The following is a 17,996-nucleotide window of genomic DNA, read 5'->3' as shown; positions in this document are numbered from 1 at the left end:
TCAGCAGCAACAAGTGCAACAAGTACAGCAACAACAAGTGCAACAGCAGCAAGTGCAACAACAACAGGTGCAACAGCAACAACAACAACCTCAACAACAACAACAAACAACGTGCACTGTAGATACAAAGACGATACAGCTTCAAGCGATACAACAAGTGCAACAACAAGTTCAACAACAAGTACAACAGCAGGTACAACAACAACAGCAACAACAACAAGCGTGCTCTGTGGACACTAAAGCAATACAGTTAAATGTCACTATGTGAGACGATATAGAAAGTGGGGATTGGTCAGTCCCTGGAACAATAGCACTCCCAAATGCGCACCCTGCTGCCACCCTCTGCACGCACTTCTCTTGTACTAACATTACACGTTAGATATATTTATTATCTCTAGAATCGAATACGAAGTAATCAATTTTATTACAAGAGTATATATACAAAGTATACATATTATATTCTAAATATGTAAGGCTTGTAACAAGAAAATAAAAATAACCATATATTAGTGTTTTACATATACTTTATATATCATTTACTCTAGATATGTAAAATGAAACTAAACAAATTAGTTGCCTTAATGAGATGATGAATTTTAATGAATATATTAACTATTGTTTGGTGAACTTTTTTTTCACTTACTTTTAATTAGTAGGACATCACTTTATAAGAAAATACATATTGAATAAACAAACGTAAAAAAATAAGTTTTTTATGTACTACTGCTTTGTTGTTATCCTTCATGCTGCGCTTGTATGGTGGAAGTCGAGAGAAATGTTGATCGTGTGAATGATCAGTAAAAAATAAATATGTAGAATGTATCAAGAAAGAGGGAGAGGGTGGCAGACATAGCGCATTTATGGAGCATTTAAAATTGTAGGTCTGCCCGAAAAAAAGAGATGAATGGTGTCTTTAAACGTATTTTTTACGTTATCGCAATTCATGCAATTTGTTTAACAAATTCTAGAGAATTAAGAGCGCAAGAGCATTACGAAAATTTATATTCCATTAAATGGATAATTATTAACATTACGAATTCAATGGATTCGAATAAAGTTCGAATCGTTAAAATCGTTTTGTTTTTTATACGATTGATAGCGTTTCGATTTCTTAAACTTCCGTACTTTCTTATGTTTTCGATTCCGACTTTTTTACTTTATAATACCAAGATATGTGTGAAAGCCATTCACATATTCTTACAAAATCACCCAACATAGCAACTTTTGTAATAGTTTTGTCAGAGATATGTAATAGCTAATAGAATTGCGCAAAGAAATGAAAGAAGTAATAAAGGTAGCTTTCCTACATAGTTTTAACATACATATATATTTTTTCCAGACAGATACAAACATGCAATGCGTTTTTCGTGATTTTACACGAAAGTAAAATACGATCTAAATTAGGATCACATTTAAAATGGAAGAAAACAGAAGAAATTGTTAAAGGATGAAATATTGTAAAACGATCCTGCCTCTACGTGCACGTGAGACGGATTATCTTGTCAAAGAAATATTTTGCCCACACGCACGAAAATATATGGGCTACACGAACAATCAGTATTCCTATTTTTGAAACCATGAAAATACGAGCATGTAGTACATGTATACAATTAAAAATTTCATTCGTTTCATTTGTGCAATATACAAGTTTATTCGAATGGTTTTGTTCACAAATCAAATACTTCGAATGCAACAAAATTTCACTGTTTACATATTTCAATATCCTGAAATCTCCCGCGTTTCATTCGGTAATATAATAAAAAAAAGAAAAGGTAACGCTTGTCATAAGTGACCTCTGGCGGTAATGTCCGGAGACTGATGAGCACAAATGGCGCATGCGCACAAGTCATCGTATATCGTCCCGCCTGCGGACGAACCGAAATAAATCGAACGACGCCGAGCCGATCAGCAGTACGGTGCTCGCTGGATGCGACTGTTTCGCGTTAGTGATGATCAAAACGAGTTGTCGTCGTCGTTGTTTGTGGCATTTCGCGAAGACGAAGAAGCCGTGATCCGTGATCAAAAGCTCGAGACGGAGAAGAGGCCGAGGACACACATCGTCGCTCGTTGCCGCGGCCACGGATGCATATGGAGGTGCGTAAACCCTTGTTTCGATGCACCCTCTTCTCATGCACGCGTTCTTTGTTTGCTTTGACAACATTACATACACTTTGTTCGACTCCATTGCCATTTTCTTACGGTTTGGTGTATTTCACGAAACGCGATGTATTCTAGACAATTGAAAGTGCAATGGTTGCATTTACAACGGGAATTGTTATTGACGATGTCTGTGTCGAATTGAAAAATTATTACTCGCGAAATCCTTTACTTTCATACATTTCCTCGGGCTAACCTTTTTATACAAATACGATATGTTTGAATCGCAATTCGAGGAAGGATACGTCCATGCTGTTTTCATTCGGTCAATCTGTGCCTGGAACGACGCAATACTATTTTTTCTTCTTCGAGTCTGTGTATCGACTGTGCAATCATTCAGGTCGTCAAAATAACATCGTCTTGGACTAAACAAGCATATATGAATTTTGCACGACAGTGAACTCTCCCTTGGAAACAGGCCGAAGATTAAAAGTACGTGCGCATACGGCATTGGACTTTGTGTACGCTCTCAGCTGACGGGGGCCTGTCAGCTGCCTTCCACGAGAAGATCAGGGCCGTCGTTTTGTGGCGTTCTATGCGATTTTTCCCGTTACCTCGTTCGTCCTGAATTTCATAACCGATTCTTTCCATTTCAATCCGACCTCAATGATGCTCTCTAATTAGTGCTTTCCCACTTGGTAACAGTGCATAATCTGCCATATCGAATAGCTCTGTCGTCACGTCCGCACGTGTGCGTGAAGAATCTATTATTCCATTGTTAATTGATCATTGTACACTGATCTTCTTGCACTTCTTCAATACATCATTATAATTTTGCCAGTCCTGCATATACTCTTCCTTTAATTCATTTCTTATCTGTATCTTTTTTTATAGTTTTTTAAGAATGTTTTTAACTTATTGCAATGTCAACGACATCGTAATACTCGCACTCGCGACGATAATTTTACTGATACTTAACCGGCAATGTCACTAAGATAATGCGCGCTGCCTTGTTTTGTACACATTCACAGCTGATTCAACCGCCGCGTCATAAAAACGTTCAAACTGTTATCTTTTAGTACGCGCGTACCCTCTTGCGACGTTTCTTCTTGCCGTGTGTGAACGTGTACAGAATGACTTCGATCGCTCTGAAAAAACCTACATAATACCTGGTGTAGAACCTGTGGTAAAGGCTAAGTGGCAGAGAGAATTGACGTAACTTGCTTGCTCCTTGCCTGTGTATTTTCCTAAGCCACCAAACTTCCATTGATTTTTCTATCGTAAACATTTGGCCAAGTTTACTGATATATATACATATAGTCATTTTGCTATAAAAATTGTGTCGTCAACAGGAATTCTTCGAAAAAGGGTATCTCTATTTTCCTTCTACCTATATCGATCGCAATTTGACTACGGGTTTCTCGAGTCGGTCGAGCGCCTTTCGAATTTAATAGACCGAGAACCGTTTGGTGTGTGTAGACGTGTACACAAAGTGCATATTAAGGTGCAATTCGCTTTGAAAGCGACATCCGTGATGCATCCGTCCAGGACGCTTTACATGGAAAATTAAATATGCGCGACGAGTTACGAAGGACGATGACCCGAATTAACTAAACTCGAAGCTGCTGTACGCCGCTTGTTCCTCTCCCGGTGTTTATTTAAGTTGCAGTGGTGTAGCCTCGCGCGATTCCTGTCTAGCCAGGCAACAGCGACTGAACGAAGCTGCTATAGAGTCGCGTCGGCTCGCGCAACGAAAGTTCTTCGTTCGTTCCTTCGTAACCATGCAACTGCCACACCAGTTATGTGTGTGTGTGTATATATATATATATATGTATATATATATATGTATATATGTATATATATATATATATATATATATACACGCATATATTGTACGCGTACCAATTTTGCTTTTCCACGAGAAAGTGCTTCCGTGATATTAAACTTTGACGCCCACCAAATAGCACAAAATAGACGGTTGCGCATCGAATACCATGATATTTCAAGTATTTCTATGTGTCTCTCTTTGCGTGTATAGCTATCTTGTCACATAACTAAACAATTTTGCAGAGTACAAACTTCCAAATAAAAGTTTGTTTTTTACCTGTGATCATTCGTACAATGGTTATGCATCGTTATTGGAATTTCGTGAAAAGTGAAACTAACCTTATTTACGACTAATTTGTGACTAATTGTTATTACCTAGTCGTAATACGTTACACTTCAGCGTTGCCAATTTATAGATATTTTCTAAAACGTCCAAAAGAGCGTATTATGCATGATACTTTTTCAATCGAATCGATATTTTCTTCGACGCGAAGGAACGCATAGAGTTTTCTGTTTTCATGAACGCGTCCGCTGTGGACCTGTTGGACGACGCTTTTGTGTACGTTTACAGCTGATTGGGCTGTCAGCTGGGCTGCGCGCGATAGAACCGTCTCGCAGGCTGGCCAACGCATGTTCCAGAACGCTCCGAGGGGGTCTTGTTTTTCTCTTACTTTTTTTTTTCTCTGTCATTTCCCAGCGGAGACTGCTCGAACGACCACGCCAGTCGGGGCAATGGCTTCTACAATCTTTAAACTTATCCCTACCGAGTTGCTCATGGTTAGGATAAGGTGAAGGGTTATATTCGGCGCGTGTGTGTATATACGTGCATGTAAGTATAAATACTCGCGTATTTACCCATTTATAAGTAACTTTCAACTTCATTTTTTATTTTTTGTTCGAATGTTGTTTTTACGTGTATTCGATAATGTCGCGAACGCTCGTACTCAATGGTAATTTATTAATGATTTTCTGATAAATATGTATGTCAGAATTATTACTTTCTTGTAAATGCCTAGCGGTAATCATATTTCATTCCGATACGCGGAAAAAATGTTCTAAACGAATTTTAATTCTAAGTGTATTTCCAATTAGTCATATTGGTTAGTGAAACGTGACAAACTATGAAGATTTCTCATTCATGATTCGTATAGTCATACGCTTCAAGTAAACTTCCGTTACAAACGTGCTTTATTACCGTGCCATAAACTAACGTATTATTTTCTTCGCGCGCACTTGATTAAACTCGGCTCTCATGGTGGTGGGGTTCGCGATCAAAAACCTCGCTATCATTTATCACTCTGCCGCTGGTTCGTTGTACGTGCGTGACCTACGCAACATGACTTTTCTTTTTTTCCAAATTTTTTCCAAATTTTTTTTTCTATTCATGATTACACGATGAAAGTTCAAAAATAATTCAATGTACACAAACTGTAGCGTATATTTTAAAAGAAATCAATTTCTCATTTTTATTTATTTATTTTTTATTTTTCTTTTCTAGTAAATATTGCTCGATCCTTGCTTTCTCATACTGATCAAGCGACCGGATTAGATCACGTCACTCTTTTTTTTCTGCTGATTCCTCACGAACGATCCCATGTGATGCTTCGCTATAGATTGGATTATATTCTTTATCTGGAACATATATCCCAGACTGTATTCGACGTCTTTGCCACGCGCCATTGCTTGTCCTGTGGCCATTGCTTGGAATAATAGGGACACGGATAAATATGAAGTCCATTCACTATTCCGCGCGTTAATTGAAACGTTTCAAATCGAACATCCGTTACGTAGAAAACAATGGGTTACGCTTTATTACGATGCGTGTCTGGAACGGTGTCATTTTTGCGCTAACTGCACGGGATTTCAGTTCCATTATTATTCCAATTATAGATAAAAAGGAACATCTCCTACCCCCGCCCGTCTGCATTTTCATATTCTCCTAATGTACATACACGAGCGAAAATAAAAGAACTAGCGTTTTCAATCCGTATATCGCACTCGCGTAGAGCGCATCACCAAGCGAGTGTTTTTGTTTGATTTCACTCGCAGTTGACGAACCAATAATCGAAGCCGTACATGCTATACGTAAATATATCCGCGGATAGACAACACATATGTGTCCATATATGTCCTACCCGAGCCTGGAATACATACACATATGTACACGCAAGGGAAAAGACCGTGGGTAGAACGAGGATAAAAGAAAGCGCCAACGGTGAGCTTTAACGCGAAAAAGGCCTATTCGCTTTGTAGCCGATTCAATAATATCTTCTGTTTCGTGGCACGTTTCAAACGACTGAGCGAAGTGGCAGTATTCGAGGCCTAGATTTCCTGTTATCGCTTTTATCTTACTTCGTCGAATACCGCCAGTGCTAATGGATCGTTAATTACCACCAGTCGTCGCGATGTAATGTAAATCCGTGTAGCAAAAAAGCCAGCTGGGTTATTGTATCGTCGTTCAGCGATTTGCTCGGAAGTATGATTCATGCCCGTGCATGCGCCTGTTCGCCGTCTGCGCGCTACGCAATTCGTAGCGTTCAAATTCGAGCGTTTTCTGTTTGTATTGTCCGTCACGAACCAATGGCTGAACTTAGATTAGATATTCTCCCGTTACGTATTATGCGTGTAGTGAGATATAATCGTTAGTGCATTAAAGCGGTTGAATTATTGCGAATTTTACTAACAGTATCGAATAAGTATATTTTAACGAATCTTTTATTTCATGATTAAAAGATGCGTTCGATCAGTGCGCTCAACGTGGCCGGGAAAAATGTTCCCAGCAACACATTCGTTCTTATCGCGGTTCGTTTCTTTCTTCGCATCGTGTGCACGGGACCGTTATATTGTATATAATTACTCGTTGCTCGTGCATGCAATCCTGCTTGTGGTTCAACAATCTTAGCGCTTTTAGACGTTCGCGCGAATTATTTATAAAACGACCGTGCACCTTGCTCCATGGTGGAGTTATCTGCATGCTAAGCAAGAAACACGTCGCTGCTCATCGTCCGTCCTGCCATCACGGCGTGTAATGCAAAACTTGTTGCGAGGAAAACGCGCGTCGTCTTTAGAGTCATTGTTCTCTCTCTTTCTCTCTCTCCCGTGCGGGAAATATACAGGCACACGTACACGAACACCGGGCAATCGCGTGCGTGGCTCCTTCTCCTGCTGCGAATGTGTGCTCGATATTTCTCGGTTGCCGCGTGCACGGAATATCCTCAAATATTTTGGTTGCTAGTCGCAATCTTACATTTACCGTAACATATGGTGCGTTCCCGGTTTGCGGAACGGAGAAACAAATCTGCGGCCACTTTTCGTGAAAATAACTGTCCGAGCGATATCTCCGTCCTATTACCTTTTCTACGTTACATCGATCCGCGACACGTCTATCGTTGATTATTTTGGCATCGAAATAGAATTGCAATGGAATTTGCGTTTTCTTCCGTTTCCAATGTCAAATGCAAAGTATAAATTGCTCGTGGAAATTTCGAAGGTCAGAGGGTATTGAGAAATTCATGAAATCAGATTTTCCTTTTTATGGAAACGTTCATTGCTTGCGATGCAACGTCGGATCCTTATCCGTCGAGCAGTCTGCGTGACTTATTGAAGCCATATCTCCCCGCACATTCAATGGAAGACGAAGCAGAAAAAATATAGTCGTTACCCGACAACGCTGAGGGGGACGTAGATCGACGCTACTCTTTTTTTTCCAAACCGTCTACACGAACTCGTTGAAACTTGCTGAAACAAATAAAATTGTATTGTTGAACCGTTCGATTGGATAACGATAATCAATAAGAAAATCATTCCCTGTGATTCTGTGTTTATATACCTGTGTACTTACCGCTAATTTGTGTCACTTGAAACTATCAAAGCTCACTGTTTACATCGCATTATCATTAGCAGATATTTCGGTTGTCGCGTAAAACATGATAAAACAATATAAAGATAAAGGAAGAAACGACGCAGCGCCACTCGTTTCTTTATCTCAAATGTTTGTGTTTACAGTGCACTTGGTATTCAAAGTGCGTACATCTGTTATTTACACTTGGTGAGTGATCGACACTTTTTAAGATGCGGGAACCATGAGCCCTCACGCGTTCACTAGCAACATGGCGGACTTCCATGAGAAAAAATATACCATTCTTTGTTGTTTAAATGTATCATATTATCATTCGCGTATCGTACCTATTTGTATCCCGTTGACGATCTTTTAACATTTGCAGTGCGTGGTGTCCATCTTCAATTTTTATTGCGAGATATGAACTGTAAAGAACGAATAGATGATACAACGCATGTAAATGAATCGACGTGTATACATATATTGTAATTATTCAGTTTTTCTTTTGCTTTTTTTACTCGCAAGAATTTTCGTTCCGAATTAATTAGTGTTTACACGTTGATATTGTACTCAAAGTCTTATTGATGGCGCGATATAAATTCTAACCTCTCTTTGAACGTAATTTCCACGAAAGTACTGCATTATAATTTTGGCAGCCACTTAATTCTACACGTATATTTAGTTTCAGTATGTATTCGACGACGGTAAGTAATGTTCCTCGTAACAAACATGTTGTTCTGATACACCAGCTGCATCTCTTTTTAAAATAAAGATTCGCATTCTTGTCGAAAGCGACAGTTCGCAGAGGTCACAAGATGGAGCCATACCGCGATCTAATGCAAACACATTGTGCAAAATATAAACATTATATACAAGCGACTTGGCAAATGTTTGCAAAATCATCGCTTTTACTATTTTTTTCTTTGCTTTCTTATCATAAAAGACGTCGATCTACGTCCCTGCATGCAACGCAAGTTAAGGCCGTATCACCGTGTACCGCCTTGCATGTGATATGCAATAGAAAACATTTTGTCAATACACGCGATGACGCGCGGAGTCGTGACTGTATTGCATGACCCGCGATGCGTGTTCTGTCGATCGTGGGTCAAACACGTGATTGCCTTCTCGCAAACGCCACTGTTCACGATCATCTATTTAACCCTTTTCCGTATAGGGTTAGTCGTTGAAAAGAGTTATCGATTATCGCGCGTGCTGTATTGAACTGCAACGCAGCGCGCCTTTCTTCGTCTTTTTGCATCATCGAGATTACAGATGTCTCGTTTATCGCACGAATCAATCGTGATCCCATTCTTAGTATACGGTACACTTTGAATCGTCAATAAAATTATGCAGTCGGAATAAGACTGTTATTATCGAGAGGAATGAAACAAAGTTATCGAATGTACGCATACATATAATCGTGTATTATAGTCAATGTGTAGAATTCAATGATTTATTTTCGTAAAGTGTCATTGAAAGGTTAGAATTGCATGCGATAAACTTTATATGTAGTATCGTGATATATGTATATACGTATGCGTGTGTATGATATCTAAAATACCCTAGAATTAAGAATAACGTTCGTATTAAAGCATATAGGTATTGTGTCTGCATTGTGGATCGGCTCGAAATATTTTCTTCTTGCATGGTAACTTGCCTGTCTATGGTAACTCATTTACAGCTGCAACTTATAAACAGCGCCACTTAAAAGATGGCACTATTTCGTAGACAAAGAATGTATTGTGGCTCGTTTGCGGAACGTTTTCTTTTGCATGTAAATTATCGGTCGCATGTAGATTCTCGATTATGTTACGGAAACGCTTTATCCATGCAGTGGTCATTTTTGTTAAGAGAGAGATGCCCATTTCGTGATTTTACACCATATTAACCATAAGACCCTGGTAGTTTTCAATCTGTACAATTAAAAGCTCATTGAATGGTATCGTAACACTTATGCAGTACATATTGCATGCGAGTTTTAGCTTACCTTATTATAACTGATCGTCTGTGTTTCGTATAATGTTGTGTGTAGGTTAGAATCGTCACGAAAAGTTCCGCTGATTTATCGCGAGGATAAATTAAAAATTGTAGTTGATTCGTGTAAAACATGTATGTTCGACCTCTAGTAGAAATTAGAACGTATTTAGTAGCACATTTTAAGCTGCTTATATGAATTTTATTATGCTAACCTTACCTGTTATATCGAGTTAGTGAAAGGTTAAGGGGAAGCCTATTATGTTAACTCTTATTTTATGGTGTAGTGATATAGTGAGTTTAAAGAAAATATGTAAAAGTTCGAAACATAAATTCGGTTCATCGATGGATTTGGACGGCAGACTAAGCGTAAAATCGATTAAGATTGATTTCTAGTTAGGCAGCTACTGTACACAACATATAGGGGGGCTCGTTCGCGTTCCTTGAAACAGGTGCTACGCGACTCCGCGCGAACTTCGATAGTTTCAGCTTAATCTGCTAGATAGTGATTTCGTTGTAACAGCGTCTCAGACAATCGCGCTCTCGTCACATGCTTGTATTGGGTTACCACATGATGTGTGTGAGTGCGCGGTATGTGTTGGCTCCGTTGAATGAAGTTTAGTTGAAGATGGCCGCAACTCCTTATTCAATGGAAGCGAGAACAATAATACATCGAATGTAGAAGATTTTACGCGCCGGCGTCGAAACGAAATTAGAATGGACAGAAATTTTTGTACCGTTGGACGTTAGCCATGTATATGCGCGCTTTTATTACGACAATCGTCACATTTCTACTAGATTGAAACCATTTTGTGCGTGTCGTACATGTATGTGTGCATGTGATCATTAACATAAGTGTTATTTAACGACGCTTCATGAATCTTTACGATCGTTTCAATTTACGATTCTGACAGGGTAGTTCATTCGGTAGCACTTGGGATGGTGGTCAATATAAATTGAACATTAACAAAAGAGTGCCAAAACGGTCAGCTCGGTTGGCAATTTCAATTGAGAAAGATAAATGAAGATTGCGTCATTATCGACATTCGTAGTGGTAATTAATCGACTTTCTAAAAAGTGCAAATCTAAAGAAAAGTAAGCGGTTAATTTGATGGATAAGTACTAGTACAAGAAGTAGAAGTTTCTAGAAAGAACACTTTACCTCTTATTTTAAGTACACGATCGTTCTAGCGTCCGAGAGGTTTAATGTCATCGATAGAGTTACCAATTAAGTTAAAAATGGACAGGTTGGCCGCGCAAACGTGAAATTATCGATGGAAAGAACGCGAGCCTTAACGAAATTTTCCTCTAACCTCGTTACCTTCGGCACCGATTAAATTTCCAGTGGGAAGATTGTGCGATAATGTTGCTGGAAAGTATTTCCTTGAATATCGTTATATTGATTCTACCTTTGTTATTTATCTCGAACCGGAAGTCTGCTTTCCGAAGATCTCGATTCAGTAATTAATAATCTTGGGTCATTGGGATCATCATCTTTTGATCTTATGAAAATGTTTCTTGCGTGACATTGATACTGAGGTTACCTGGTTAGAAGAATTCTTCCTGTTGGAAAAAAAACTCGATGAGGCACACAATATACGTATCGATTGTATTTACCGGTAACTGTTAACCTTTGCGGAAGAGTAATTTTAATCGGTATTTAATCTAATCACTTATAACGATCTTTATTGCTTTTATCTTAATGTTATTTATCATTCTATAAATTACATTTGTACTAACCTTGAATTCTTGACAAAAATTGATATTTCTAGATAATTCCGTAAGTTATCTTTAAAGATCTTTCTCTGCCTTTTATAATATCCCAAAATGTATGTATCAGATTTATGTACAAAGATATTTTTATAAATACTGCCTAAAATTGAAATCAAACGATACATACCACGGGACGTAAAAATTTTTATCCCCCATTCACATGGGTTCAGCTACCAAACCTTATTTACATTGTTCGATTCTCGATAAATGTTTGTAATGGTTCTTTCATTTTATCTAATATCCACGGATGTTCCGAAATTCCGGTGTCAATATTTTTTTGTTCACTTCAATCCATTATCTTATCGTTCTATGAAATACCATGAAATTTACATTCCTTGATAAACGGTTATACGTTTCGATTTTACAAAATTCTTTTCCCCGTCCTCGCTGTTAAAAAATTAATATTAAAACGGGCAAAGTGGAGGAAAATATTAACATTTTTAAAAATACGTTTTACCATCGCTAAGCATGAGCTACCACCGTGACTCACTCACGCGGTTGAAACGTGTGGCGCGTCTTCGCAACTTCGCAGAAGTTCCTCGCAACGCAATTAAATTTTTGAGAGCAGACCGTACGCTGTAGGGTAACTCGCACTACGCGACATCTGTTACACGTGTTTCCATTGCGTGCTTCGTCTGAGGCAGGTACATAACACGCGTCATATACCAACATCGGGTAGTAGAAAAACAAAGCGTCTATTGCGGGTAGGATCGGGCTTTCACTGGATTCTTCGCGTCTTATTCATTGGCGAGGTGGGCGCGCGCGCCGTCTGCACCGGCACGGGAAAAAAAGGATGACAAGAAAATCGGAAATTCCGAGGATGCGTCGGCGACGGGTAGCAATGACCTTGGGCCGTGTATTGACTCGGATGTTCCATCTCTTTGTTCCCAACAATTCGTCGGGAAACTTCTTTCTTGCGGCCTCTCTGCGGATTCATAGTCCGCGGCCATCGAACCGCGCGCCACTATTCTACACAGTCCTTCTGTATGGCCGTTGTATTCAAGGATACACGAAGAAGCAAGAGAAATTTTTAAATTTAACACGAGAACCGTCTTGACCATCACATCCTAGGGATTCTAGTAATTTTTCATTTCGAAATGTTTTATCCATAGTGTAATATAAAAACATTCAAAAAATAATAATATACTCGAATATATGAATAGTGATATATTATTTTATCGTGTTATTTACTTTCAGAATTTTCTTCGTTTACTGAATGAAACTGCGTATGAAATTATACGTGACAGATAACCGTTTTCAAATGTGAGTTCGCAATTTTAAGTAAAGCACACATGGAACGATAACAGGTTATATCCATTCGTGAATGAAAATAACGCGTATAACGTGTGTGCTTTTTGGTCTGCCAGACCGATTGGTGCCTCGGATACGTTAAAAATGTGATGTGAATTGGATCCTTGTATCGGTTTACTTTCCACTATATTATACCATTTCGGGATAACTTGTTGCGGCAGTCATTATTGCCATGCAATTTGATTAACTAAGTTCGAATTGCCAGATTCGAAGCGGCACTCGAACCAAATGCTATACATGCATACGTAGGTTGAAAAATGCAAAAAGTAAGAAACTATTCGAAGAAATGACAAAGGAATAATTCGTTTTTAATTACGTTGCATTCTTTTCCTTTTTATGGTCTTTTAGAGTGACTCTCATGCGTCAGAAATAATACAGCAGGAAGCGTGTCCGACGGTTGTGTCACACAGACTGCTAATTCCGCGCGCTGCCATAAGCCTGAAAAGTGAAGTAGTACCGTTATCGCAAGGCCACGACGAATCATTGTTTCGATTGATTCAAGCTGAAAAGAAAGAGAACAAGCGGAACGGAAAGAAAAAGTGAGAGGAAACGTAGGCGAAGAAAAGGACGCGGCAGAGGATTGAAGAAGGAGAAAAGAGGAAGGAGGAGAAACGGTTAAAGCCACAGAAAGCGTCTGGTGTCTAAATCCAAATAAGAGGTTACCGTTCTTTCATTCTTATAAAGCAGAAACACCTTGCTTGGTGTATCAAAACGAAAGCTCTTATTTTTGTTTGTACATACGCCACTACGTGTGTGTTTTTTGCAATACGTGATGGAAACGAGATGATTACAATTATGATGCACTCTTCGTTCATATTAATGAATGGTATATTTTATTCCAAGGCCTGAAACTGAATTGAAAAGTTGTTGATATCCTCTTGTTTTTCTTCTCACGCGTTTTACATAATTACTTTTCGGTAACGGCTGTCGAAGGGAAACGAAAAATCCTCTCTTTTCGAGCACCTCTTCACTTTCAAGAAGATAACGACGTGGATTTATCGATATTTTTCAACAGTGATCGATATTGGTAGAAACGTTTTTTTGGTCAAGATTATTTCAAGAATAATTCACGCTTGAAATTCGAAATAAAACGCTGCACTTTTTTGTTCAGGCATTCGTCGTGCATAGATATGAAAGAAACTTAATGAGCCTGAGTGCAGTGACCTTCAAACAATCCAAGGTCACAGAAGGGTACAACAGGATGCAATTACGGTTAAGAACCACAGGTATATAATCCTCGACTACGTCTTCTAAATACCGATTAAGCTTCTTTGACTTTGAAATGATCTTGACAAATCATTTTTCTACTGATATATAGATCCAGCTAAAATTAACAAGGTTACGGTATATTTGTTTCGACGGCCATTTTATCGACTTCGTTCAACGCTCTAAAAGTAAAGTTTCTCTAGATTCCTGCTATATCAACTCCGATTAGAGCCCTATAAATACGAAGTTGTCGAGAAATTTTCGCGGGAGGATTAAAATGTCCCTCGTTCCGATGTTAGATTCATACCCGGATAAAGATGAGGGGTAATTTGAAAAAGAAACGAAATAGGTATGGAAACGGGTTGGTAGCGCGAACACTCGACAAGAAGAGACTGGCCCGCGCTTCCTCGGTCCTTATAAAGAAGTCTTTCTTTAGGTGCATCATAATAAAGACCTTGTCTCCTTTCTTTGTTTGAACACGCGCCAGCACGTGGCGTAGCCGGTCGCTCGATATGGAGCGTACATCAATGCTATTGCGCTTCAAAATGTTCGAGCAGTTTCGCTGGTCCGCCGCTGCGCGCGCGCGCGTATGCATTTGTTATTTTTATGTATGCAGTGCAGCACCATATGTTATCTGTTCTTTTTCTGCTTTCCTCTTTATCTTACTGACGCCGTAACTATATCGAGATTTTTTCCGTCTTCTTCCTCTTTTGCTTCTTCTTGTTCTTGATTGTCTATAGTATACTAATAGTAAGCCGCAGCGCGCGGTTTAACGCGCTTGGAGGCAGAGCACGCACGTTATTTAACAGGTCGTTATAAATAACTCGGAACTGATAGTTGTGGAATAAATATACACGATAGCGAGTAAATAGTGTGTGAAACGCACAGCGTAACGAGTGCGGATTCCGAAGAGGATGCGCAGGAGCCAATGTTTGTTTTATTTTTAATCCCTAACCGAATGTAATTTTAGTTCTTTTCTCACGTGACTACGTTTGTTTACTCCATTCTAATAACTGTATCTTACTTTAAAGTACTAAGAATAGCGGGGACTTTGACCTCTCTTCTCTTTCTCTCTCTCTTTTTTTAATTTTTCATTTTAAATAATGTAGCTTTTACGTAGTAAATACTTTTTGTTTTTAATTATTTTTTTTTGTTTTTAGTTACAACGAAAATTCGAAACGATATTGTTCGAACAAATAATAGTTCTTCTCAATACGATCTGCTCGCGGAGGAGATTTGTGATATCGAATTGAACGCGTTGCGTTAGATCACGCGGCTATCCCTGAGCAGTGGCATACAACGCGTGTCGTCATCGTAGGCGTTATAAGCGCGTAATTTTAAGTTGCACAACACATAGACAGACTTACAACTGTCCATAACAAGAACTACGACGATCAGGTATATGAAAAGAGCAGGATGCGAATAATAATAATCGACGTTCACAGGTGTCCCCGAACCGGCGCTGTCTGAACCAGCTCAACAGCTGATCGGAGTACGAAGCGGCGGTGAACGGGGCCACTATTGCACCACCACCCCGCGATTGGAAGAAATTCGATATATTAATCGGTCGCTGGTTAACAGCCAGACGTTTCCACGAACGAGAGAAGAAGACGAAGAAGAAGAAGAAAGAGAAGTAGCGTTTCGGCACTTGATTAAAGGAGGGAGGAAAATCAACGACGACGACGACGAAGAAGAAGAAGAAGACAAGGGCGAAGTTTCCTTTGCTTGCCTGGACACGCCATCATGGTCAAAACTTTTCAAGCATACCTGCCCTCGTGTCACCGCACTTACTCGTGCATTCACTGCCGTGCTCACCTCGCCAACCACGACGAACTCATCTCTAAGGTGAGCCGTGCTAGATCAGGTAACGGACAGACTTCTCGCATTCACTTCCGAGCTTTGCACACAGCGATGTATACCGTGCTGTGCGTGTTATATGTGTATATATTATGTACATATGTATGCAAGTCTACCGTATGTATATGCAGTCCACTATACAGGCTTTTTCCTTTTGATTGCAGTCCTTCCAGGGCAGTCAAGGTCGTGCCTATCTCTTTAATTCCGTGTAAGTATGCTAATGCCTTCAGAAAGGCGAGATCGAATAGTCGTGGAAAGTAGGACGCGTTATTTTACCCGTGAAACTTCTCATGCTCTCTGTATTCTCGTTCTTTCTTGCTTTATTCCTCCTTCTGCTCTTTCTCGAGGAAACGATTAAAAATGTTTACATAAATGGTTAACGATAAAGATCGTTCTGTCGTTGTTTCAGGGTGAACGTGGGCTGTGGTCCTGCGGAGGAGCGAGTTCTGTTAACTGGCCTTCATGCTGTTGCTGATATTTACTGTGAATGTTGCAAGACCACCCTTGGGTGGAAATACGTAAGTTTCTCATGGAGTTTGTGAAAAGATATCAACGTGTATACACATATGTAGATAGATCAGAGTATTCGCTAATGACGGTTGGAAATTTTGTAGGAACATGCGTTCGAGTCGAGTCAGAAGTATAAAGAGGGCAAGTTTATAATCGAGCTTGCTCACATGATCAAGGAGAATGGATGGGAATAGATTGAGCCGAGGGTAATCCGCAGCAAGAAAGGGAATACCCCGAATGAAAACACACACAAGGCCCATCAAAACTTTTCCTGATATAAGAATAATGCCTACAATGTTGTTCTAATTGCAATGTGCGGCCCCCTCCCCTCTGTCAAACCACCAACGAAAGTCTGTGATTTCATTTGTGATTTGTAATCTTAGTAACTTTTTATGTTTCGGACAATTCGACGCTGTTTTTCGTTCTTTCCGATCGATTCATCATACAAGCGATGACACCGGCGATCCGCGGCGTCGCGGATCGATTACACGTGGAAGTATTGTAAAGAGAGAGAAAACAAATTATTTTTCAACAAACGAAGAAAAAGAAAAAGAAAAAAGACGGGAAACAAGAAAGAAAGAAAAAACAAATGAGTATAGAATATAAGAAACAAAAAAAAAAGAAAAAAAATAATGATGTTAGTAAGCGATGGTGAATATGATGACGAAGGTGCCATGGTGGAAATAAAGATGGAGAATCGTTCTGTTCGAACAATGGGGTGCCCCCCTAATTTTAATTCATTATCTTTCTAGACATTTTGCCGTGAATGTCGCAATGATAAATGTTAAAAATTAACGCGCGGGGCACCCCGATCAAAGATCAAGTTTTTTAATCCGTTATTGCACCGGAGCAGCGCAAGTGCCACAGACTTTGCTGGACTGACTGCCTGCCCGCCGCGTCTATCATTGGAATTTCACTGCCGATATTCCTAATATTAATTAAGATGACTGTGCCGCATCGTAGGCGACGCAGCTGGTAGTTTTTAGAATAGCTTACAAGTATAGCATACTAAAGCCTATGTTACAATATTATAGGACCTCATGGATATAGAAAATAAGGATACCGTAAGAAGTAACGATGGGTGTGAAGCGGAAGTTGAGAGAAAGAAAGACGGAATGAATGTCTTGCGTATGTGTACGCCATGTGTGCGAGAGAGAAAGAGGAAAAGAAAGAAAGAAAGAAAAAGGTTTGATTAATTGTGTCGTGTGTACATGTTTGATTTTATGTTCACCATGCCTGCCAAACTGTCTGTTTATCTGCCAGTCGCCATTACTGTTAGTAAAAAAAAAGAAGAAATACCGTATTCTAACATGTTCACGTTTTCGTCGGCTCTGCAAGGTGTGGTATGACTGAATCTTTTTGTTGTGAATAAACAAATCATTGGACTGCGCCTTCCTATGCACGCACTACGAGATATATAATATTGAAGAAAGAAAAACTGAAAAACGAGTTTAAAAACGGAACAAATTAATTGCTCATTACTTTTAATATCGATCTCATTTGTAAATATTAAATAGAGTTCAGTAACATCGCAGATCGCTATTTTACAAGAGATCGGGATGTCGTGTCCGATCTCGAAGCCCAAATGTATGATTGATTTTTT

General features: G+C 39.3%; 2 protein-coding genes and 1 long non-coding RNA gene across 5 annotated transcripts in view; all 3 read left to right on the top strand.

The window, feature by feature from the left end:
• The window catches only part of LOC108548826 (zinc finger protein 250), a 3,465-nt gene extending 3,119 nt beyond the window's left edge, over nucleotides 1-346 (top strand). Inside the window, exon 4 of the mRNA XM_017901949.1 lies at nucleotides 47-346. Within this exon, the coding sequence (XP_017757438.1) occupies nucleotides 47-268 (222 nt within the window). The 3' untranslated portion in view covers nucleotides 269-346. The remainder of the gene's footprint in view (nucleotides 1-46) is intronic.
• A 1,458-nt stretch (nucleotides 347-1,804) lies between these two features.
• LOC108548930 (uncharacterized) lies at nucleotides 1,805-15,548 on the top strand. 3 transcript variants are annotated; one of them, XR_001890291.1, is made up of 4 exons: nucleotides 1,805-2,094; nucleotides 4,622-4,753; nucleotides 13,169-13,478; nucleotides 15,472-15,548. It is a non-coding gene; the product is annotated as an uncharacterized LOC108548930 (long non-coding RNA). The 3 variants fall into 3 exon arrangements; XR_001890292.1 differs by lacking the exon at nucleotides 13,169-13,478 and having other exon boundaries at nucleotides 15,472-15,543; XR_001890293.1 differs by lacking the exons at nucleotides 13,169-13,478; nucleotides 15,472-15,548 and adding an exon at nucleotides 5,423-6,488.
• A 139-nt stretch (nucleotides 15,549-15,687) lies between these two features.
• On the top strand, nucleotides 15,688-16,962 carry Ypel (Yippee-like). The gene is made up of 4 exons (XM_017902069.1): nucleotides 15,688-15,871; nucleotides 16,048-16,091; nucleotides 16,293-16,401; nucleotides 16,498-16,962. The coding sequence occupies exons 1-4, from the start codon at nucleotides 15,770-15,772 to the stop codon at nucleotides 16,585-16,587; spliced, it is 345 nt and encodes a 114-aa protein (XP_017757558.1). The 5' UTR covers nucleotides 15,688-15,769; the 3' UTR covers nucleotides 16,588-16,962.
• Nucleotides 16,963-17,996: the final 1,034 nt, after the last annotated feature.

The sequence above is a fragment of the Eufriesea mexicana genome, unplaced genomic scaffold (assembly GCF_001483705.2).
Source record: "Eufriesea mexicana isolate 0111107269 unplaced genomic scaffold, ASM148370v2 scaffold1653, whole genome shotgun sequence".
Taxonomy (NCBI): Eukaryota; Metazoa; Arthropoda; class Insecta; order Hymenoptera; family Apidae; genus Eufriesea; species Eufriesea mexicana.
Note: the sequence above shows the minus strand (reverse complement) of the source record. Positions and strands in the feature narration are given on the sequence as shown.

Bases quoted from the DNA above. Each gene is read 5' to 3' on its own strand.
- Ypel (XM_017902069.1), top strand. From the start codon at position 15,770: ATGGTCAAAACTTTTCAAGCATACCTGCCCTCGTGTCACCGCACTTAC. The intron at 15,872-16,047 runs GTGAGCCGTGCT...TTTTGATTGCAG, and splicing joins ACGACGAACTCATCTCTAAG to TCCTTCCAGGGCAGTCAAGG. The intron at 16,402-16,497 runs GTAAGTTTCTCA...GAAATTTTGTAG, and splicing joins CCACCCTTGGGTGGAAATAC to GAACATGCGTTCGAGTCGAG.